Source organism: Oratosquilla oratoria, chromosome 19, assembly GCF_046742065.1.
Source record: "Oratosquilla oratoria isolate Oo_2021 chromosome 19, ASM4674206v1, whole genome shotgun sequence".
Lineage (NCBI taxonomy): Eukaryota > Metazoa > Arthropoda > Malacostraca > Stomatopoda > Squillidae > Oratosquilla > Oratosquilla oratoria.
In genome coordinates this window covers 19,651,366-19,677,568 of record NC_134795.1, presented here as the reverse complement: position 1 = coordinate 19,677,568, position 26,203 = coordinate 19,651,366, and the positions used below count along the sequence as shown (strand labels likewise).

General features: G+C 38.9%; 1 protein-coding gene across 2 annotated transcripts in view; it reads right to left on the bottom strand.

Annotated features, from left to right (window-relative positions):
* Window positions 1-11,790, bottom strand: part of LOC143035773 (6-phosphofructo-2-kinase/fructose-2,6-bisphosphatase 1-like) — a 117,238-nt gene extending 105,448 nt beyond the window's left edge. For both annotated transcript variants that reach the window (XM_076202715.1, XM_076202714.1), the window contains exon 1: window positions 10,641-11,790. In XM_076202715.1, the coding sequence (XP_076058830.1) occupies window positions 10,641-10,788 (148 nt within the window). In that variant the 5' untranslated portion in view covers window positions 10,789-11,790. The remainder of the gene's footprint in view (window positions 1-10,640) is intronic.
* Between the last annotated feature and the right edge of the window lie 14,413 nt (window positions 11,791-26,203).

The following is a 26,203-nucleotide window of genomic DNA, read 5'->3' as shown; positions in this document are numbered from 1 at the left end:
TACAATCTTTTATTATTTTTCGAATCTCCAAATGTCAAATCACCTTTGCGTCACATATTGGGAAGCTGAATGACCCACATAGAGATGTTAAACCTAGCCGAATATTAGACACATTGTTGAATCTTAGGGAAGTCTAGAATGACGTAAACGAAGTCGTCTTCTAGATGTTTAAATTTATATTATTTGACGAGAATCTTGAATGTGTGAGGGGGCTGTGTAAATTATTATTTTTCTTTTTATTATTTATCATTATTTATTTATTTATTTATTCATTTATATATCTATTATTTATTCATCATTATTTAATCCCTGCATACGACATAGTTATGGACCAAAGGGTCTCGTGTAACGCTAACATTCCAAAACAAGGAGTAGGCGGAGCTTAAAGTGCTTAAAATAAAAAGTGGGAGGAGCTTAACTGCCAGGTTACCTCGACCGGGCAGCACTTCAGAATCAGAGAAGGAAACTTCAGTATCTTCTGGACTGAAATTATTTCAGGAACTCAAAATTTCCTCTTCTGTTTTGAGTGGTTTCTTCTCTCTCTCTCTCTCTCTTTCTCTCTCTCCTTTTCTCACCTGGCCTCTTTCTGGACCAAAAGGTCTCACAATGATCTCATCCGTTGCAATCCATGTGCGCAATCCGTTGATGCAATCCAATGGAGTGATGGTGAGGAACGGATGACGGTCGGTGACCATCGGCATGCCAGTGGTCGGTCCCATCAAGAACTTTCACTCCTGACGAGGGAGGGGGGGGGGGAGAGGGAGGAGGAGGGGGAGGGGAGAGGGAGGGGTGTGTATGGAGAAGGGAGTGAGGGGGAGAGTGTAAGGAGGAGGAGAGGGGGAAGGAGTAGAAGGGGGGAGTAAGGGGGAGATGGGAGGGAGGGGGAAGAGAGGAGGAGGGGCACAGTGAAATGGGGAAGGGGGAAGGAGAGAAGGGGGAAGGGAACGGGTAAGGAGGGGGAGGAGAAAGGGGATGGAGGAGAGGGGGACGGGGAAGGGAAGGGGTGGGAGAGGGGGGAAGGGGGGGATAGTTCCCACACCATATTGAGTCGAGAGCCAATAACGAATCTTGCCTTGTCTTCCAGATGACTGTATGACTTTCTTCGCCTTCGTCATTTTCGTCTTCGTTTTGTTCTACATTTTGATATTTTTACTCGTTCTTCGTCTCACCCAAACTTTGCTTCTTTTTGTCTTCTTTGGTTTCTTTGTCGCGTTTATTGTTTTGTTTTTTCTCTTATGTTTTCTTCTTTTTCTACGTTCTCCTTCTTCTTGTATTTATTCTTCTTTATATTCCTATTATTCCCAATATTTTACTTTTCTTATTTAAATATTTTTTCTTATTTTTCCATAATAAAACCAATGTTTCTTCCCCCAGTCAGTTGCCAGTCAGCGAAATATGTCGCAAGAATTACGATCATTGTTATTATTACTATCATTATCACTGTTATCATTACCAATATTATTATCATTATTGCTATTATCATTATTATGTTTTTCATGTGGCATCTTTTCCAAAACCAGAACAATGTCAATTACCGTTGATTCTAATTAAGACGAATCGATTTTTCTCAACTGAAAATTTACAATTTCTCTCAACTCTAGTTTGATCTATTAAATAATCTTGAGCAGATATCGCATAAAGAAATATAAAATATTATGACTACTTACTTCCTTATTTTCATTTCAATGGGGTGACTATGTGTGCCAACCATGGGACATACCTGTAAAGTGATAAAGAACAGACATCATTAGTAAACGTGATAGGTATTCGAATAAGCAAATAGACACGGGGTATAGTAATCTTTTGTCATATTGAACACAAGTTATCTTATAATAACGCTTTATTTTTCATCTATTCGTTGAATCTCTCAAATCTTTGTTTTCTATATGATAGAAACTACTTGTGGTAGTGAACGAATTATTTAGGCGATTGCCTCTTACATGCGTGCAGTTAACTGCATGGTTTTTTTTTTTTATATTGAACACTAAAATCTCAGTTACAGCGCTTTGTTTCCTTCCATTCGTTCAACATTTCACAAACCATCATGTTCTCTACACAATACAATCAGAGTTTGATGAATGAAACGTTAGGACCAATGTCAGTTACTTGTGTTCATAAGAATCCAGACTTGAGGAATTGAAAAACCAGAACGATGTGACGTCATGTCGCGTAGACTGCAAGACGCCAAATCGCCCAGTCATGGGTACACATCAAAACACTTGAACTTTGACGTTTCAAAAACGTATTTTTTACATATGTTTTATCTACCTACTTCATATAACAATTGATATGCATTCACACACTCACACACGGAAAATATAACTATTATCGACATGTAGCGGCTAGCATCACTAACTCTCCTTGCCACAACTCTCCCGTATGAGCCCCAGGAGCCAAGATGGGGTGAAGTAAATGGAGGAAGGAGGAGTGGAAGGACAAGTACAAGGAAGACGAGGCGGAGTAAGTGGACGAGGACGAAGAGGAGGAACAGGATTAGGAATAGGCCAAGGAGGAGGAGATAGAGTACGAGGACAAGGAAGAGGACGACGAAGACGAGGGGGAGCAGGAAGAGCAAGATTAGGACAACAAGAGTAGGCGGGCAAGATATTCTGTTTGTCCATCAAGGACATGCGCGGGTGGGGGGTGGGGTACCATGTACAGCTTGTGATAAGTGTTGCTGCATAACTCATGGGTCGTATCAGCCCCGTAAAGGTCTCTCCTACTGGTGAATAAAATCGTCTGGAGGTCATTTGTAAAATAAACAATAATAATGATAATAAAAATAATGACAATAATGATAATAACAATCATAATCATAAAAATATTAATGATAATAAAATAATAATGATAATAACAATGATAACAATACTACTACCACTACTACTACTACTACTACTACTACTACTACTACTACTACTACTACTAATGATAATGATAATGATGATAAATAAATAAATAAATATAACTAGGGAAACCTATATTTTACCAATGGTTCTTGAAGATTATATTACCGCGCCAGGGGCTGTCATGTCTAGCTACCTCACAGAGCAGAGGGATGTGTGTGTGTGTGTGTGTGTGTGTGTGTGTGTGTGTGTGTGTGTGTGTGTGTGTGTGTGTGTGTGTGTGTGTGTGTGTGCGCGCGCGCGCGCACCACGGAAGCTGCCAGACAACCGTTATATATTCATTTGAGTAGAAACGACTTCGGCTATAAACTTTTCCTTACTTTTGCGTCTTATACTGAGTAATTGAGTGACGAATTAAGACACAAATATTAGACACAGTGTTCAAATGTTCTTAGTGAAATCTAGAATACCGTGGCGGCACACCGGGCTAGGTTGCTACTTGCTTTTGTTTCTTCGTTTGAGTAGCAACGACCTGGGCTATAATATTCTAGACTTCTATAAGAACATCTCTACAATAAGAACATAAGAATAAAGGAGACTGCAAGAGACCATAAGGCCTACACTAGGCAGTTCCATGTCCATTACCAACTGTCCTCCCCATCCATAAAGTTGTCTAGCCTTTTCTTAAAACAACTGATAGTTTCAGCGCTCACTACAAGATTACTAAATTTATTCCATTCGTTGGCCACCCTATTAGCAAAGCAGTCCTTACCTATTTCCTTCTTAAACCTAAAATTTGTCCAATTTAAATCCATTACTGCGAGTCCTGCCCCGTTGTCTTAATATGATGACCTTTTTTGCGTCACCGCTGGTAAAGCCTTTGATCCACTTGAACACCTCTATTAGATCATCTCGCACTCTGTGTCTTTCCAGAGAGTGTAAGAGGTGCCTCAGCCTCTCTTCGTAAGGCAAATTTCTGAGCCCATATAAAATTTTGGTCATTCTTCTCTGTACTGATTCTAGTGAATTGATTCCATTCTATAGGATGGAGACCAAAACTGTACCGCATAGTCAAGGATGGGTCTAACGCCATATAGTTTGATAATTACATCTACACTTCTATTCGTTACTGTCCTAGCAATGAAACCTAATGCTCTGTTAGTTTTATTCCATGCGCTAATGTACGGTTTCCTGGGTTTAAGGTCAGTACTCACTAGAACTCCCAGGTCTCTCTCGCACTCAGTGTTCTTTAAAAACGTGTTAAATTACATCTGCTTTTCTGCTCAGTCGAAGCAGCAAAAGCAAGTAGCACGCTAGCGAGAAATGCTCTCGAGAATGTCACCACCTTTAGACAGGAGCCATGCGATTCTACTGTCTTTCGGGACCCATAACGGAAGATTGGGGGCTCCCTCCACATCCAGCCCAAAAACGGGGTCTACTTGCTGGTGTACGCGAGAACCGGTTTTTTGGTCCAATCCTAGACCGCGGTGCCGCCTCCTGGTCGACGGTGTCTGGTAACACAAGGTCAGGACTGGTCGGGGTCCGGGAAGGTACAAAAAGAGGACGGATGGGAGACTGTAGTAAGGACAGACGAAGCCCCCAGTCTCTGTGGAGGACTGATCTCGAACCCCAAAGCGTACAGTGTACTCAATGGATAAATAAATAAATGCGTAAAATAAATAAATAAATGAATCACCAAGATAAAAAAGTAGCCAAAGATTTATTCATTTATTCTCTATCATTCTTTCATTTGTGTAATTTGCTATGGGACTTTCATGTCTGCTCTTTCATTTTCGACTCTCGTTCTTGACGACAAACCCTTTTAGTACCAAGGTTTTTTACTCTCTAGTTGGGAGCAAATTCCCAGAAGCCAATGACTTCCTAACCTTTATCTTTTGCAGACTCGGGGGTCCTTTTTTATGTAGAAACAAAAAGGGCAACCAAAGACATATCTAATTACCTGCTATGAATCACTCTACAAATATATTGTAATTTATATATCGATCAATATATATACATACATACTTTTTTCCATCTTATTAACCACATTAACTTTTCCATTTTAATTCCTTGCAAACACGATTAAGACTAACAGGACTCGATGGAAACATATTCGGAAACTGATACGCTGTCGGGCTAAGGACTCGAACCTAGCCGATACGTAACAAATGAACAGTGACTTAACCAATTGCGCTAACAAGGGAGATATAAACTAAGAACAATTTCTTATATATCTATGCTCGAGTTACATACATACACACGAAATTTATACTCAACCCAAACCCCGTCAGGATAGCGCAACTGACAGAACATTAAACAAGTGGGTTTGTATTACAACAAATATTTCCGAACATGCTTCCATCAAGCTCCTGTTAGGCGCGATCGTGTTTGCAAGGAGGAAAGGTTAATATGGCTGATAAAATTCTACGTACATACATACATACATACACGCACACACATACACACACACACACACACACACACACACACGCACACACACTACACGACTCGGTGGCGCGGTTGGTAGAGTTCCCGGCTGTCACTAAGGCGGTCCGGGTTCAAATCCCGCCCAGGGTCGTTACTCCAACTCTCGTGGGTGGGGAGTTTGGGCGTGTGTGCGTAAGGTCACAGTATTACCCATAGATCGGTCATATATGAGCTCTGGGCTCTCTTCCGGGAGGGAAATAGCTGTCGATCATGAGTCCAGCACGTGATCCAAGACCATGGTGAATCACACACACACGTAGCTGGAGCCCAACAAATGATGTCGCATCAAACTGTCACAATGAGGTTCGGGTGCAAGCTAATCTTTTCAGTGGCTTAATCCGCTTTAGCTAAGGTTGGTAACCGCATTGGAGTTTACGCCTTGAGACCCTTAGCTGTGACTAGAACTCGCCCTTGAGTCTGAAGGAGGACCTTACGTGTGTGTGTGTGTGTGTGTGTGTGTGTGTGTGTGTGTGTGTGTGTGTGTGTGTGTGTGTGTGTGTGTGTGTGTGTGTGTGTGTGTGTGTGTGCGCGAGATGTGAAGATACCACTGAGCTATAGCCTTTCACCAGCGCCTCTCTCCTAGAGGGGAATATCACGATTAAAACAAATTGTCTTATTGTCTGGAGGAATCTTCAGTTATGAAAGAATTTACGCGACGGCGGTCCGTAGGGGTATCACCACTAAAACACTGACTGAATAAAATGCATACATATGATTATAGTCTTGGTACACAGATCTCTAAGAAAGAATCGGTGAAGGGGGGAGGGGGCATTTGTCCACTGATGTCCCCCCCCCCCTTTTTTGCATTTGTTCATCGACGGTGCTCAGGTACGAGTTCCACGACTAGGTACTTGACTAAGTCCTAACAAACGAAATGTAATAGAAGTTCCGTCCTCATATGACGCATCTTTTGGCACACACACACACACACACACACATACTTGATGCTGAAAGATACAAAGACGAGTCACCACGAGCATAGCTCTCTTCCCGTATAATACAACTAGGTAAACACACACACACACACACACACACACATATACACACACACACACATATATATATATACATATATATATATATATATATGGGCGTGTGTATATATATATATGTATATATATATATATATATATATATATATATATATATATATATATATATATATATATTTATATATATACGAGTGGAAGGGTGGTGAGATAAACACCGGGTAATGTTGGAGTGTAAATTTACTGACGTTTCGTCCTTAACAGGACTTCTTCAGAGTATGAGTACATAAGCATAAAATCAACATATATATACACGCGTTCATGTCCGCGTTCCTGCTAACCCACGCCACTCGAGTCCGCTTGTTTCCTCATCTCCCGGCGGATGAGTCGTCCGGACATTTGAGACAGTTTGATGAATCCGTCCCTGTGATTAAGGCAAGGCTGAGATGCTATATATGCTGCCTCAACTAGTTTCCTCTTTTTCTTTTCTAACCCCTGTTGTAAAATCTCTACCCCGCTCCAGTTGGGAAGGTGTCCAAGTTGGTCCACATGAACCACCAATGCGTTGGAAGTGCGGTGGGCTTTTAGGTCGTTCTTGTGTTCGTATGTTCGCTTGCGTAGACCTCTCCCAGTTTCTCCAAAGTAGCTCAGTTCACAGCATATATAGCATCTCAGCCTTGCCTTAATCACAGGGACGGATTCATCAAACTGTCTCAAATGTCCGGACGACTCATCCGCCGGGAGATGAGGAAACAAGCGGACTCGAGTGGCGTGGGTTAGCAGGAACGCGGACATGAACGCGTGTATATATATGTTGATTTTATGCTTATGTACTCATACTCTGAAGAAGTCCTGTTAAGGACGAAACGTCAGTAAATTTACACTCCAACATTACTCGGTGTTTATCTCACCACCCTTCCACTCATTCTGTCGTCCTTCTGTCCAATATATATATATATATATATATATATATATATATATATATATATATATAAGAGTAATGTGGACAAGACACGGAGACAGGGAGGCATATCTCAATAATATTGTTCCAAGTGTAAAACTAGTATTAATAACAACAACAATAATAAAATTACAATAATGATAGTAAAATAATCATTATAATTCCTTTTTTGATGTGTCTTCCTGTGACTTCCACTTCGAGTCATCCTTGAATCTCGAGTCCCAAGTCGCCCTCGAAACCCAAACAGCTGGTACTTAAGAGTCCCAGTTTGACCCACCAAGGAAAGACCTTGAGCTAAATATCATGGGGACAGAGAAACGGATAATTGAGTATTTGCAAATACCACCCTCCCGTTGATGCAAATACCCACCACCACGTTGAGTCCTACGGTGATTTTGAAATATTTATAACGCCCTCCCCTTTCTATCTAAATGCGTTACAACATCGTGTCTTTTCTCCGTTTCCGAGAAGGAGCGGATGTCGGGCATCCTCCGCCACCCACTCACCCACCACCATCATGCATGACTCCTACAAATGAATAAAATCGCCTGACGGCAAGACGAAGAAGCGTAGTCGGTCGCCATTAGCAACAGTGCTGCATAAGAGCATGACCCTTTCACTGTACACCCGTGCGCAAGCGACCCGAAATCTGGGAGGCAAAATGTCAGACAGCCTGGCTGACAGACACATTGACGCCTTGGTCCGAATGTCTCGTAAGAATTTGGAAATTAATTTACTTTCATGCATACATGTTCAAAACGGCTGACACGGCTGATACGTAGGTCATTCAGCAAGCTGTTCCCAGGAGGTAGGCGAGCTCACTGGCAGGCTGACAGCAACTGACAGACGAGAATATAAAAGGATTTGAAGACTGAACTGTCACAGAAGGGCAGAGAAAGGACAGACAAACAGATAGGCATAATATAGGGACAGCAGATAGTCCGGCTATCTTCAACCGATACGAAAACTACCTAACCAAACTTATCCGCCTACCTTGTACTAAGTAAATATATAACTGCACAAATAATTGAATAAATAAATAAATAAATAATTTAATTAATTGAACGACGACAGAAGATATATAACTATGAGCTTAAAAGCTGATTGACATCATCTTACGAAACCGATTCTTAGAGTTAACTTGATGACAACATTGTTCTGGGGTGGTGTTACCATACTAATCCTCTTTTGACCAGGAAAATATATTCAGTTTAGTAAACGCCTAAGGAATTTTTAACATTCTTTTGGGAGGTTCTTCGTCTAAATCGATAGTTCTAGCGGCGTAGTAGGCGAGTTGGCGCCGCCTTTTGCGTTGTCGATGAAAAAAAAATAATAGCGTTCGCTTCGTGTATGCAGACGGGGGCACGACGATATGTAAACAACTTTCTCGGTATGGTTGGTATGCCTGATCAGGAGTATCAAGTTCAGTAATCAGTGAATGCAGATCTACCAATCATTGCAATGAATGTTTCGTTTCCTTATCCTTATACATTTTTATACCATGTCCTTGACATTATATTATACATATATTTCTACATATTGTACTTATTTCGTTATCAATGTATTTACCATATACTATCATTATGAAAATGGACTAGTTATCTATTTCTGTCCGTTGCTTTTTGAATACTCGAGTCCACCCAATGAGAGCTATGCAAATACACTGTATGTTCTCACTTCCTGTCAATATAAAACAAATAGTGATTCAGGCCAACATTTTCATATATTTGTCCAACTGTGTAGTTGCCCAAATATTTTGTTGTCCAATTGTTCATTTCTCCACTTTTTCAGTTGCAAATTCTTTATTTGTCCAACTTTGTAACCATTCTGCTACTTCTAGGCTGCTATTACGTTCTTCCTGCGAGACCAGCTACCGTTCACAAAAACGGCTATGACGTAATGTCGTTGTTGCTTTGACATTTGTTTTCAAAATAATTTTTATCTAATGAGAACTAGTGTGCATGGAGATATATAAATTAATGAAATACACTTTTGTGTAGAAATGAGTCATAACATTAAGCCAGAAAAAATATAGAAAAACACAAGAGGGAGAGAGAGATTTGAGGGGTAGGGGGATGGAAATGGAGGATTCCTTAATAAACTTGACCAACTACACCCTAGTAGGTAAACTAGCTACTAAACAAATATAAAAAAAAACAGATACACTAATTCCAGTGAGTGCGCATGTACGCGTTTGTGTGCGTATGTGTGTTGCACGTGCGTGTATGTGTATGCTATCTAGTAACGGAGGTCTCCTGATGCGAGCACTGCAGTTATCACAGATACTGATAAGATAGCAATACATAACAAACTTAAATAAAAAAGAAATCTTATCCATCTTATCATATTTTGGAAAGTAACCCTTGATTCAACAAAACTGCTTGTTCATCTCAACAGGCCCCCTTCAGGGGGCGTCCTCAGGAATCTTTGTAGAACACAAGAATGAAGGAGACTGGAAGAACATGTCTACATTAGGTAGTTCGCCTAGTAGGAGACGGGGGGGGGGAGGCAAAGTTAAAGATATTACATATACATACATACATACATATATATATATATATATATATATATATATATATATATATATTTAAGATTATTTCAGACAAATGAGAGAGAATGTGGGTGGGGAAGGGCAAACGAAGATGTGTTAGGAACAATTTATTGCCCTAACGTTGCGACCAACTTGGTCTTCTTCAGAGGACAATAAACTATTCCTAACACATCTTCGTTTGCCCTTCCCCACCCACATTCTCTCTCATATATATATATATATATATATATATATATATATATATATATATATATATATTATATATATATATATATATATATAACATTAAAGATGTAGAATATTAAGATACTTGAAACTGCCCGAACAGATATACATTCACATCATCTACACGATTTATCAATTCATAGACTTTAACTTAAAAAAAAAAATAACGTAATCATAAGTCCTGAATTCCTAGGGGGTAAACCGACCCCACCCTCCCTAGACGCTTCTGGGATCCACGACAAACTGAATGAAATCATTAAGCGATTTCCAGACGACGTGGAATGGGGTCAACCCACAGATAATTCTCTTCCTTACCCTGGGTGCCGTCGAGCGAATTTACCCCCATCAAATATGAACCGCTTGAGGATCAACAAGGAGCTACTTCGGAGTAGCAATAGTAGCAGGAATATAAAATAACTAATATAACATTAACAATAACAACAACAATGATAATAATGAAATAATAACATCAATAATAATGATATAACAATACAATAATGACAACAATAACTATAGTAGCATTAATATAAACAACAAAATAACAATGACGACGACAACGACGACGACGGCAATTATCTCCTTACCTTTATCGTTTCTTGTCAGCCTCATGACCGGATGATCCCGGAGGAGTCTTTTCCACTCCCAGTCCCAAGACTGTGGCTCCATCGTCGGCGTTGGGGCCATCCCCCTTGCTCCTGAAGATCCTGTATCCTCGTTCCCTGTGTGGGGCATCAACGCAGTCCTTTACGGGTATCGAGTACACTACGTGCGAAGAGACTTCTTGGCCTGTGTACACGCTGCGTCAAGGCTACACACTTACTCTGAATCAACCACTAACGGAGTTCCCTGGGGACGAGTTAAGTGAACGCGCAACGGATTAAGAGGTTTACTGGGGGGTGGGGGGGAGTTGGCGAAGGCCTGCTAAGGTTACTGTGCAATGCAGCCTTGGTCGGTGCGTACGCTGGCCGTTGGTGAGTGTCGAGACCAGTTGGCAAGGCTTAAGTACGGATACAAGTGTGCAGCACACCTATCTGCCCGTTTCCCTTGTCTACAGCACAACTGGGGTCGTTTATGTGCCACCACAGTATATAAGGCAAGTCACAAAAGTCACCTTGAGATAGCCGCCGATAGGGGAAGGTGTGACAGGAGGAGGAGGGGGTGGGGGAGGGGGGAGACAGGAGCAACGATGAGATGAATGTTGATTTCTTCGACGATGACGATCTACGCTGATCAATGTCGTACCACTCGCGCTCCAGATGCAGACGTATCTGTTGTGATACACGGGCTGGGTGTACCCCGTAGTATTGTGTTTATTACTTCCAATTTCGGAGGTTAATTATCGAGACCAAAACATGAAGCTCTTTGAGGCAGATATATGGACAATTATCACAAGATACTCAGCCCTCCTCTATGTTTCTATATGACTGTGCTTACAGTATCACTGTGAACAATGCCCTGATGGCTTTCTATATATCTACGGTTTTGTATAGCGAGCGGAATTCACCACTCCAAAGGACTATAGAGTCACTGTAGCCATCTGCAAGTCCATATTCTTTGTGAAACGGAAACGCGACGTTTCGTATGCTTTGTGCTAGCACGTCCACAACGATACACATGAGTGTTACGTCAGTTGCCTTATCCGGAGGAAAAAAATCACCAATCTAGTATATGAAGAAGCCTTCCGCCTCGCCTCGGTCTACTATCCTCTTGCTCGAGAGGAGTTGGAATGAGCTTTGCAGCAGCAACCGAGAGATTTGTTTTGGTATGAAGATGCCAAATGTCGCTAGCCAAATTTTCTTACGGTACTTATCTACATGATTAGCAATAAGCAACAACAACATCTTATTCTCTGGTGTGTGTCAAATTTTTTTTGATTGATCATCATTGAATATAAAATACAAACATTATGGTTTTAAGAAATTGTATTATAATAATTTTCCCTCACCGTAAACTCTGGTATCAGTAAAACAGGCATACCAACACCTGCGTTGCGTTTTAAACACGTCAATAATCACGAAAAATATGATACAGAAATCACAATCTAAATTTTAATTATAACACTTATTATAATGATAATAAATAGTATCTACCCTAAGATAAAAATGCAATTCTAAAAATCATACAGTTAATTATGTTTTCATATCACATATTATTCCTGGGTTTTAAAAGTTTCAGGTTTGAGTTAGATACACAAGGTCACATTGAATAAACATTATCTTGAAGTAATACCAAAACAGTCAATATTAACGGGTTTGCAATAAATGTGTGCATTTTATCATAATAAGTGCATATTCGTTTCATGCGATTTTCAATAGGTCTTATTTTGAGGAACCGTTATGTAGGATATATTCATCACCCATCTGCCTTTGTAATAAATAAAATTAACACTGAAAAATAGACGAAGGAGGCCAGCGCAAATATTCATTATCACCATGTTGGTCTCAGTATTTTTAATTATATAATCATACGAACGCTTGAGGTCATGGGTACCAACCCCAATACGTTCGTGGACTAAGCCAAGTACTCGAACGCGCGGTTATCTTGACGTGTATGTATACAGTAGGCAATTACTCTCTCTCTCTCTCTCTCACACACACACACACACAAAGTGGTGTGTGCAAAAACAATTCATGGATATAAAAGCAGTTTAGATAAAATGAGATATGATGAACGGGACACTACGAGCATAGCTCCCCTTCCCGTAAAATGCAACTAGGTAAACCAGGTAAATACACACACACACACAAACACAGTTGTTTTCCTCCCGGGAAACGGCTGTCGATCACAAGTCCAACACGTTACGACTCGCAGCGCAGCGATACTGAAATTATTTCAGCCCTGGGCGGGATTCGAACCCGGACCACCGTAGTGGCAGCCGGGAACTCTAATCACTGTGCCACGAGGTGTGTGTGTGTGTGTGTGTGTGTGTGTGTGTGTGTGTGTGTGTGTGTGTGTGTGTGTGTGTGTGTGTGTGTGTGTGTGTGTAGATTTGGTTTTGTAGTCTACATTGAGTTTGGAGACGTTGAGACAAACAAAGTTTTGGTTTGTTTTCTTTAATGTCTCCGTCTAGACTGATCTACATCTCGGAACATTCCACGAGGAAACCACTGGCGGTTGCCAATGGTGCTATTTACATACACATGGTGGCTGTTGCCAAACCAAGGGTTGTGTACAATTCATTCTCTACTATCTACTGCCTACTCTACAGCACTTCTACAATGTACAATACATGAACTGAGTGTGGACACTCAGAATTTATGCATAGGTTATTTATATACAAGCAATGAAAACACATATTAAAAATCATATGGGTCGTATAATGATTTGCAATTGGATATTCCAGGCGCAGGTATCCTTTCGCGCCTGGCCCAAATGACCGCAGTGAGGTCAGACACAATAGACGGTCCCGTGGGAGTTTTGTGGAGAGCTCGGACCTGACATTTTATAGTTAATGTGTGCACGTGTGCACGCTGGACATCTAAGGGATTGAATATTTCCTTCAATCATCTTGCAATATATATATATATATATATATATATATATATATATATATATATACATACATATGTATATACATATATTGGATACTCAAAAAAATGTAAAGACCACTTGGTGAACAAAATTGATAAATTGTATTCCTTAGAAGAAGGAAGATTGGCACAGGATTGGGAAAAGTCAAATGTGGTTCCAATTCATAGAGAAAGAAAAAGAAAGAATTGTGACTAACTAATGCCCTCGATCAACGCGATAGACCAATTGTGTGAACAGAGGCGTCCGCAATTTATTCATTTATTTATTTATTTATTTATTTATTTATTTATTTATTTATTTATTTATTCATTTATTTATTTATTTATTTTTGCCCGTGGGGGGTTAGGATTTTATTTTTGTAGGAGGGCAGAATTAAGAATGTTGTACATATATAATTAATGGTACAATATTGGATCAAGATACACACTTCACTTTGGCCGCATAGACCTATGTTTACATTATCTACATGACTTACATTTTGACTTTCATCAATCATACACTGATATTCTGTAACTTAAGAAATTAAGGATATATTGACGATGGACTCATTTCAAACACACCCTTGGTTTAGAAATTATATGGGTTGTATAATGACTTGCAGTTAGATATTTCAGACTCAGGTATCCTTTCGCGCTAGGCCCAAATGACCGCAGTGAGGTCAGACACACACCACCATCCTTACACAATATTGCACGTCTTGTTTATTTGTATTTTGAACTGTTCATATATGTATTTTTGCCACTGAATAAAAAATAATTCGTTTTGACGTATGATCGATACAAAATTTATTTATCTTTAATTTCATATTTTCTCGTTATATACACAACTTTACGTCAGTGAGTTGATTCAATCTATTCTAATATTGTAAGGATAATTACACAAATTTAGTACTTTTTCATAAATTGAAAGGTAGCTAGGAAGAACAATATTAGAACAAGAAGAAACAATACAAATTTTCACTGTAAATGCTTTGATAACTCCTTTCTTAAGAGTAGAAGTGTTTTGATGATCGAGATTTTCTAGAGTGCACACTTTCATCTTTTCTAACTAGAGTCCATAATCTCCCATCATAGCAGTATCCCATCGTCCTTGATATCTTCTTTCCGTTTTAGCGTTGTCCTGGTGAAATATCTCACCTTGCTCCTGACTCACATCAACCAATTTTTCGGGAAAGAAATCTATGTGAGAATGAAAAAAAAAAAAAAATTAAGATCATACGTCAACCCAGTTTCTTGGAGTTTTCAATAAGCTTTGGTACCAGTTGTTAATAATTAGGACCCTTGTGATTTCCTAAGAATCCACAAACTACATCACTAAATGCACATCGTTTCTTTTTCGACTTTTGTCATCACTCTCTCTCCAGTTTCCCCGATTTCAACATTGCGTTTACTTGGGGTCCAACAAATATGCCACAGTTGATTTTAGCCTCAGATAGCTTTGGAAACATGAGACGAATTTCTTGAAACTATTCTCTTCCAAAATCTAAGGCCTTCACAAACTGTTTTACCAATTCTAGTTTAATATGAAGTGGGGGTAATAAGACTTTGTTGGAATCTACTAGAGTTTGTCTGAGAACATTTAACATTCCTGGCTGCAATTCCACTCGTGGGGGCCAATGAACTTTCTTGTAATGATCATTATCAGTTCTGCTGTCCCATAAGCAAAGGAAATATGAATGCTTTGTGTATCCCCCTTGCAAGCCAAGCAAGAAAGCAAACATCTTTTAGCCACCACAAACATCCCACTTAAATTTAGCATGAGTCATTTTGTCAACGAGTTGTTTGACATTATCGTGGTTTTCTTTCTTCTGTACGGAGTGTGCAAAAGGCAAAGATGGACACTTATTTCCATTGTGGTGCAACACTGCTTTGAGACTTAGTGTTGAGCTATCTATGAACAGTCTCTATTCTGCAGGATCATACTGGAGTCCAAGAGCAGTAAGGAAACCAATCACATCTTTACAATAACACAGATCATTACTAATGTCATATTAAAATTAAAATTCTTCATGTTGTTTCCGGTACACAGATGCCTTACATCTCCTAGTAGATTTCATTCCTTCAGCCTTGATGTAAGAAGTTCAACTCCTGACTTAGTAAAACCTAAATCCCCGATTGAATCATCTAGCTCACTCTGATTTGGAAAGTGAGTCTCCGAAGTCGTTCTTGGTACGAAAGCTTCCCCCATTTCTCGGTTGCTGCTGCTTGTTGACTCTTCAGATAATGAAATATCCATTGCATCTTCCGTTTGAAAAGAAAGAAAGAATCACATACGGCAACTTCAACAAAGACTTGAATAACATTAGTATTCCATACATCTTTAGTACTTAAAATTCAAGTTAATTAAAAGTAAGACTTTTGGAGATTATGATGAGAAGTATATTTACATTTTCTGGTGCTTGTGGTACTGGTAAGCTGTCATCATGTTGTTCTAGATGATGGTTTGTCTGTATACTGAAGAAGCTGTCTTCCTTTTACTATTTTAGTACGAAAGCAACTGTCATCGTGATGATTCTTCGGCTCTCTCCATACTCTGGCAATGGCAAAAGGCACTGCCTTTCTTGTATCTCTTAACCACCCTCCTAGAGTAGATCGACAGCTTCCACATATCACACAAGGGGCCAATGGTTTGTCCTGGTCACCCATGGACATTCCAGAATAGTCTGTACGCTCTCCACAATTTGGCACCTTTCACGATCTTATATAATACCTGACTTTTTATTTTTTTTCCAATATAATACCCCTACACAAGGAAAAATGTATCTGGAGAATTTTTGCTACTTCTGGTAACCATCCTGCAAATGACAGAACTTTGTAATTGTTCTGAAAGGAAAAAATAGATGTACGAGTACATTTGATAGCGGAACATATAACAATTCCGAATATGTGATTACATTGAAAGACGATATTTCTATAACGATCGATGATACTGAAAAAAATAATTATATTTTTGGAATCAACAAAAAAATATTAACAAACAGGAAAAAATTGCAGTAAATAAAACTTGTAAAAAAAAAATTACGTTGTGTTATGTATTGACATTTCCTTGATTTCTTTTTTATCAAATGTCCTCATCGTCTTCATTGTCGATGACTTTTACGTACTTATTTTCGGTAATCTTTTCCTCATAGACCAGAGTCATGCAACATTCTCTTATGAGCAAAGGTTAATCTCAAATCAAATAAAATGCTGATAAATTTTAAATTCGATTTTACCCTCCCTCTGATTCAACCTCTTCAGTGCATTGTGATGAAGGACAGATAGGCGGGCTGCGTTTGACGAATAAAAAAAAAATCACATTACCGTTGTTCTCTACTCGTTATATATATTTTCTTTTTATTTCTATATATTTTGCCATACGATCTTATTCCTTGATTCGTGATCGACAGCTATTGCCCTCCCGCATGAGAGTTCAAACCTCATATATAAACCATTTTTTCTTACGGTGTTGCATTACGCACATTTCCTTTGCCCAAGGAAAGTAGTAATGCCTTGTAGTATTCATGTAAGTTTCTACCTCGAGATCGAGGCACAAACTCGGTACTGCAGCGTGGCAGTGCGACACAGCACTACAACAGCAATCCGTCTGAATTACGCCGTGCTGTTTTTTAGAATAGCCAAATGAAACTAACAGAGATTACATATTCACCTATATGTTAATATATATAGATTATATATATTTTTCGATATAGATGTGATTAGTCCACTTTTAAAATGAATAAGAAAATACGATAAAAATACTGGTTGGAGTGAAGGAGTGTCTGGATGTTGGTAAGGAATTTGCTGTGTCGGCGGCAGAATGTGAGACGACATGACATCTGATGTGATTTTCGCAACCATAACAATGAGTACCAACTGAGCATAAAACAATAACAAACAGTAATCCTATTGCATATTATTGCTAGAAATGTATGATACAGCTAGTATACTATCAGGAAAATAATTCCATATCAAATATGCTAAAGGAATTATAGGTTGACAGTGTTTTTATGGTTCAAACTGTGTAACTAGGGTTTGAACTAGGGCACACTAAGCTAGCATGCTACTTGTTTTTGCTACTTCGCTGGAGTAAAAACGACTTGGGATTTGGTACTCTAGAATATCTCAACAATGTGTCTAACATTCGTATTCTAGGTTTAACTTCTCTTATAGTCCGCCATTCAGCTTCTTACAATGCGGCGCAAGAGTAATTTCACATTCGGAATTTTTAAAAACAAAAGAACGTAACCAAAGTTGTTCTTACTCCAACGGAGTAACAAAAGCAAGTAGCATGCTAGCGAGAAATGACTGGTGTCAGTGCAAAGGTCTGCGGGGAAACGTTAGCTAAGGTTGTTGTTACGTGGAATAATGTCGAGATTGTGTATTGTGAAGTGTAAACTTTCCCGAGAATGTGTATTTCTTATCATTATTGTTACATCACTTGAGTATTTTTGTGTTGTTTAACTAATTGTTGTCGGGTAAGAATTCTGTTGTCGAATTGTGTCTTATGTTATCAAATATATATAATATATATATATATATATATATATATATATATATATGTATATATATATTATATATGTATATATATACATATATATGTGTTTATATGTGTATATTTATAGGTTTATATGTATATATATATATATATTATATATATGTATATATATGTATATGTATATATATATATAATGTATATATAAATATATATATATATATATATATATATATATGTATATATATATATATATGTATATATATGTATATATATATATATATATATATATATATATATATATATATATATATATATATATACATACATACATACATATACCAAGGCTTTTTCCCCCTTACAAGGGAGGTAGCCAAAAAGGGAAAGGCATAAAAACACTCCCACCCATTTCATCCCTAAATACACTCCACACCCCTCCCACCCTCCCTCTCATCTGACCACCTCCTGGATGACGGGTCATCCCTGCACCCTGCCCACCGCCCTGGGTCAGAAGCAGTGTCGCAAGACACAGTACATCCACAGCAAGGCCGCTTCATTTAATCGGCGACCCCCCCTCTCCGTCCCCCTCTGCATATAAGGCGAGGACGGGGAGAAATCCCTTCGGGCTGCGTCAAAATTTACTCACACATACTACCCCGCCCCCCCCCCCCGCCTATTCCTCCTCATGCAGTCACAACATCATCCATATACAACCATTCTCCACTCACCTCTGTCTTCCGTCCTCTCCCATCCTTCCTCAACAGACATTCCCCTCTTCCCCAAAGCCCCCTTCACCCCATCCATCCACCTCATCCTAGGACGTCCCCTCATGTTCACTCCCTCCACATCTGCCTTCCATACCTCTTTTACTAGTCTTTCTTCACTCATTCTTTCCATGTGTCCAAACCATCCTAATATTCTTTCATCAACCCTATCTCCCAAATCCTTTTTCACCCCTGTTCTCCTCCTCACCTCCTCATTTCTCACTCTATCCAGCCTAGTAACCCCCACCATACTTCTCAGACACCTCATCACAAATATATATATATTCGACTTTGGACTACGTAACAAAGCTATGCTTTCGGTAATTTCGTTTATAATCCTTATGTCAGTTTTATCCTTTATAAACTGCATGAGTGTATGTTTACATTAATTTTTATGACATAGATTTTGTCACTCAGATTTCTTAAAGAAACAAAAAAGTATTATATTGACTGTTCCTAATTTATGTCGCACCCCTAGGCCTACCTCCCTTTTGCCTCACTGCTCCTCTAGATTTTCCTCGGCCCGCTCTTAGAACAAACGCCCTAAAGTGGGCATAACGTCCATGTGTCCTGTTGTACCGTTTATCAATATATTTAATTTTTTTTTATAATTATATTAGTTATCTATTTATAATTTTTCAGTATTTTTCTAATTCATTCTTGCTTTCATTCGTTGTTTACAATGGTCAGGGTATACTTTGACTTATGAGTTGCATTATTTTCATACGACGGCTAAGGGATGGAGGATATAAGAAAAGAAGAATGGGGTAGTATATGGTAGAGAAAATATGAAAGAAAGAAAAGAGGTACGAAAAAAAGTATTATGAGAGAGGATAGGATATGGATGGAGGACAGATAACGGAGATGCAAACGAGTTATAATCCAAAGAAAACGTATTTGAGTGAGGGGGTAACAAAACTAAAATGACGTTTATTGGTCATCCTTATCTTACTCTCGTTCTTTATTTCGTCTAAATCTGTCCTTTCTTCTATCTCTTCTTCTGCCCTTTGCTCCCAGTATAATTTTTCTATCGGTATTGTGTCCTTGCTATCCATTTTATAACCTCGATTGTTTATCATAGCTTGGTGCCGAGAAAATTTTATTTGACAAAACAGATAAACTGTAAATAGCTTTCTGCGTTTCCATGATAATTTTCAATAATAACATTACATGTGATTTTTCCATTCCTAAAGCAAAATTTTTCTTATGTCTTGTAATGATTAGTTTTCTTATTAACCTCATTATTGTTTCGTACTTTTTCTGATTTATTATACATTTTCTATATTTTTGTAATTCTGCAGTTTCCATAATTGTTGTTTATCAGAAGATATGTGCTTCCCAGTCGTGTATATATATATATATATATATATATATATATATATAAATGGGAATTAAACAGTCTGCCAAATGTGAATTATCACGTGGTATGGAGAGAATTCGCTACCAAGGGTGCCTTGGAGGCCAATCCGTTGCTCCAGGCGTCTCTTTCAGACTCTCAGACGATTCACTGGAAGAAGCCTAGTGGGGACCTGTGGCTCCAGTTTGGCAGCCTGACCATGATTTATTCGTCGACTGTGTGTGGTGGTTATTTGTGGTTTATAGTTTAACCTTTGTTGTTGACCTTTCTGGACTCAAGCTTTGCAGCCATGTCACCACTCGATCACTACACACTCCGGCAGATCATTCCAATTGTTTATGATGTAGAGAATGAATATTTCCTTACAGCCAGCCTTGGTCTTTATATTTAGATTTTTTTGTTCCCATCTTGTACTATCTTACCACATTTCAAAAAGTCCCTCCATACATTCGTTGTCGTAATTTCCTGTTGTTATCCTGTAAATTCAAATCTGGTCTCCTCGAAATCTCCTGTATGCCAGAGAGGGCAGGTCCAATCTCTTAAACCCTCAAACTGGGCACCATCTTGGTAGCTCTCTACAGCTTCAATATCCTTAAGCACCAGATAACGAAACCATATCTGATTAGCATACTCAGGATGAGGCCTCACCAAAGCTGTGAATAATGGCTTAAAGATCCTGGGTTCCAGATGAACAAGAGTACTTCTTATAAGTCACACAATTATGTTTGCTTTATTAATTTTTTTAGCTAAATGTTCCGTGAGTCAGCCTGTCATTGATTATCACGCCCATCTCCTTTTCTTTTTCTGTCCTTATGTCACGTATTTTCTACATCTATCCTTCCAATTCTCATTTCTTTTTTTTTAGGGTGAAAAATTAACATTTCTCTTTCCACTTCCTTAGCTCATCCACATCCTCCTGTAACTTTTCGCAGTCCTCCGTACTCTGGATTCTCCTGAAGATTTCGGTGTCATCAGCATACAGGAACACATCACTTCCATGTCTTACCAGTTGTGGTGGGTCATTGATGAACATCACAAACAGCAGAGGTCCCACTCTAATGCCACTTGTCACTTACCTCCACTCTGATGCCTTGCCATTCGCCATCACCCTCCGCTTTTAGTCTGACAGGAAGCTCCGAATCCCGTGGTGTACACATCCTCCCACAGTTACTTGACACTTTCAATTCATCTTTTGTGAAGCTTATGGTCGAAGGCCTTCATAAAATCCATGTAAACTACACCCACAGCCAGCCCATCATTAATTGCCTTAGTCTAATCATCAAGCACCTTAATTAACTGAAGAACTGTGGATCTGCTGCTAATGAAGCCAAGATGCTTGCTGCTGAAAAGCATTTTATTTTTCATATGTTCAATGATTTTCTCCCTCAGAAGTGTTTCTGTCACTTTACAAAGCACACTGGCCAAGCTTACCAGTGTGCATTTGCCTGGATCATATTTATTTCCGTTTTTAAAAATGGCCATTACGTGTGCAATTTCAAGAGACCCACAGCTCCCAAGTAACTGGCAGTAGCCACCAAGTGGGCTCATAGGTCACCCAGGGAAGAAATACTGTATTGTTAACCAGGTATTATTAGTTACACCATATTAGTTCATGGCAAACTACCTCCATCATCAAAGTAAAGAACAACAGATCTCTACTCACAAATTTGTGAATAATAATAAGGATTACTGTCTTGAGTTTCAATGATCAAAAAAATCACTCACAGTGCTTGATAGCAATCCCTGGGTCCTCCAGTAAATCTTCCCAGGAAGAAATATTGGACTGTTCCCTGTGTTGTATTAGTGTGAGACTGTTTCTATGTCACTGGCTTGCAATATTGGGAAGAAGGCAGACATCCGTTGTCAGTTTTCCGTACGTGAACAGGTGGAGGGAATACAGTAAGTTGACAGATACTTCAAGCCCAGTCTGAAGACTGAGAGCCAGTTTCTTGAAGCAATGTATCCAATGGAGGCAGGTGAGGGTGTTGATGGGTTTTGAAGAAAGGCAGCTGGGAGATGATTCCCTCTGACGATCATCTTTCAGGATCATCACTTCCATGTAGCCATTACTGACCCCACAAATTAACTAATAAACGGGACAATAAAATTTCTGCTTAAACATTAACCTATTTACTTTCTTCTTCATGTTGAATATCATATAAAATTAAATGCATGACTCTACATATTTCTTTTCTAAACACAATTTCACTTCTGAACAGTGTTCCCCTTAAAATCCATAAATATTTTTGTCCATTATTTCAGACTATACCTCTCAAAAGGTCTGACTAATAAGGGTATTTTGATTTGTACACCAAACTGTATGCTGACCCTGTTCCTCGCTAAGAATTGTCATGGTGACATGTTTGAATACGATAATACAAAAGGCCTGCGTTCCATTCAGGGTTCTGCCACCTAACAAAAAATTAGTACAAATTCACAATTACCAAATTGTAGTGATCCAGTCTGTTGTGAGAATTCCATCTAATATCTGGTTCATCATGTGTGAGACTAAATACAAAAACAAAGAGCAAAAACATTCCAACTTTAGTCTGATGCTAGTGATATCTGTCTTATGCAACACCACTTTATGGATCAACCTCTCCAACACCACAGAATAACACTAGAAAAAGTCAACTATACTTTGTGAAAGAATATAAAGAACTCAGAACTTTCTAGAACTTCTGAAGGGGGGAGAAGAAATCCTAATATTATGCAATATATCTGAAGAAGTTTACCCACAGTTTTGATCTTAACTGTCAATGAATATATATATGTGTGTAAACATATATGAGAAGTTGACACAGCCTGAAGGGATTTCTTCTTGTCTGCTCTGTAAATTCTCGAGTGGATGACAGGGAAGCTTCACCATGTAATGAAGCAGTGAGGGTAAAACAGCTTAGTCTTTCGGCCCTGCTGTGACAACAGTTTGTCCTGCAACGCTGCCTCTGACCCAAGCACTGGGCAGGGTACAAGAATGAACATTCATCCACAAAGAGCCAAGATGGGAAAACAAATAGGTGTTGGATAAGTGTGGGATGAATAAAAGTTGAGTATATGCTTTGACTCAACCATCCCCTTATAAGAGGGAATAGGCCTGTTGGTAAAGATCTCACACACGCACAAATTCAAACCTAAATATGATAACTGGAAATCAAGGATATTGATTAAGTTGGAACTGTAGGTATGTTAAACTGGAGAGTAGGAGAAAGGACCCAACAAGTACTGGTCCTTTTCTTTATACTACAATTAGGTATTTGTTACACTCATAATATTTCTTTTTTGTCAAGCTTATTATATGCCATCTCCAAGTCCATGAAAATCTGAAAACAATCCTTTATTTTCATTAAGTACTTTTCACATGATGATGACGACGATTCAGTTTAATTATCACAAAACTCCTCCTATCAGGAGGCTATGATTGGCCCTCAAAGTGGCCTTTGTAGTGTGGAATTTAATGAACCATGCCCTTGGTCCAACTTGCAAGCAGAAGGGTTCGAACTGTCCTTACCTCAACCTCTGCCACCTGCGAGTTGTACCAAGGGTATGGTTTATTAAATTCCATGCTATAAAGTCCTCTGCAAGGGGCACCATTCTAGCCTCCTGATGGAGGGGAGTTTGTGATGTTAAACTGAGTCACTAGTGTCACTTTTTACATACCTTTCTTATCACAAAAAATCTATCTACACACTACCTTCCTCTCCCACATTCATACTGTTCCTTACCAGTCATTCCCTCTGCTCCCCTTCTACTCCTCTCAATCAACACATGCCCACACACCTCACCTACGACACTCAAGAGACCGATTCCACGAAAACTTCTTAATTCACATTTTCATCCCTTCCCCTTTTCCCTCAGCAGACTAGAATTGTCAGGTATTAGTACAACTTTTGGTATGTATGGTTGACTTGGCTACCTCCTTTGTATGGGGGAAAAATCCTTGGTATATAGATGAATCCCCCAGTCAGGAAGGCTAGGATGGTACCCCTTACAGAGGACTTTGTAGTGTGGATCTTAATGAACCATACCCTTGGTCCAACTTGCCAGTGGTAGGGTTCAACCCATCGTCACCTTGACCTCCGTTGCAAGTAGTGACACCCTAACCTGCTTGAGCAACAGTTAATAGAATAAAGTTTACTGTACACATACACCATATACATACATATGCATATACCGTATTTTACGGCTTACAAGACGCACTTTTTTTTCCTAAAAAATACCCTGAAAAATGCTAATGCGTCTTCCAAGACGAATGTTGTATTGCAAGGCAACACCCAGGCTCATGTAAGCTTGGATACTTGACCGATAGCGACCTGGATTTGTATGTTGAGTCATTACGCTATGATGTTAGCTTAAGTACTATTTAATTCAACCTTTTATATTAAGTAAACTCAGTACTTAGCTGTTACAAGTATTTCCAATACCATAATCCTTCCTGGAGCCTACTCGGTGTATGGAGAAAACGGGCCGTTCCCTCGTCTCATAGCAACACACATACACACGAATGCACGCAAATGCCAGGTGCCTTTATCAGTTACCACCAGGCTATCACACGTGTCATAACATTTTGTCCTGGAAATTATCACCCATGGCTAGTTCATCAAAATGGTTTAGTTATACTATCGCATACAAGCTACAAGTTGTATGATATGCCAAACAACACTGTAAAAGAGCAGCAGAAAGACACTTTGGACCACTGCCTACCGAAAAAATGATTCGGCAGTGGAGTTTTATATATCTACATCCATATTTTTGAAATTTTTATCTTATTTTTATGAAAATAAAACCACCTTTGGACAATGAAAAATGTATAGTATATTTACTAATCACCAACCAGTATCATCGCCATACAAACAAAATCGGACAAGTGATTTTGTAATGTAAACAATACGTCCAATACGTGTCGTCCTTGGTTCTTATGTTTTTGTGTTCAATGGTTGGGTATATGGTGAATGTGTTCTTGTATGAGAATGTGTTCTTTTTTTTCTTAGAAATTTCTTTCAAATATTAGGGTGCATCTTCCAAGATGCAGCGTCTTGCCAGCCATAAAATACGATACTCACAAAAATACACTTATTTCATGTATTTAAGAACATTTTGAGTAAATTACAAAAATATGATCCATGTATCCTTTAGAAAAGAATGCCCAAAACTTACATTCAAGATCCCGTAAGGCACAAACTTGGTTAAATTAGGATAAGATGATACAGCTTTTACTAAAAAAAAGTTGGATAGTGAACATAATGGAAAATATATATTATTCATATATCAAGCAGTGGAACATAAAAAATAGGACTTTCCTACAAAATGCCAAAACCACCGGTGAAAACTTTCCTGAAGTTATCAGAACTATGTATACAAAATTTGGAGTCTTATCACTTACTGTATCACTAGTTCCTCAGGTTATGCTAAGGATCCCATTTTTTTTTTCTTGGATACAAAACTGTTCCATAGTTCTTTGTATTTTCTATTTTGTATTGCCTGTATTTCATTTCATAAATTACCCACCATTTCACAACACAATTATGATGATCCTGCGTCTGGAAAGACGCAGAGAGCAGGGTGATCTTATAGAGGTGTTGAAGTGGATCAAAGGCTTTAACAAGGGTGATGCAAACAAGGTCATCATATTAGAACAACAGGGCAGGACTCGCAGTAATGGATTTAAACTGGACAAATTTAGATTTAAGAAGGAAATGGGTAAGAATTGGTTTACTAATAGGGTGGTCGACAAATGGAATAGACTTAGTAACCATGTAGTAAGCGCTGAAACTATCAGTTGTTTTAAGAAACGATTAGACAACTTTATGGATGGGGATGACAGGTGATGATGGATACAGAGCTGTCTAGTGTAGACCTTATGGTCTCTTGCAGTCTCATTCATTCTTATGTTAAAGCCACGGATCTTCTACAAGAGACCACGGGCCACGGATGATGAGGGTGGTGAGGATCATATTGCTGTGGCCAAAGCCTTCACCTTTGCCCTCTGCACTAGGACTGTTGAGGCAGCTAATAGTCACTGCTG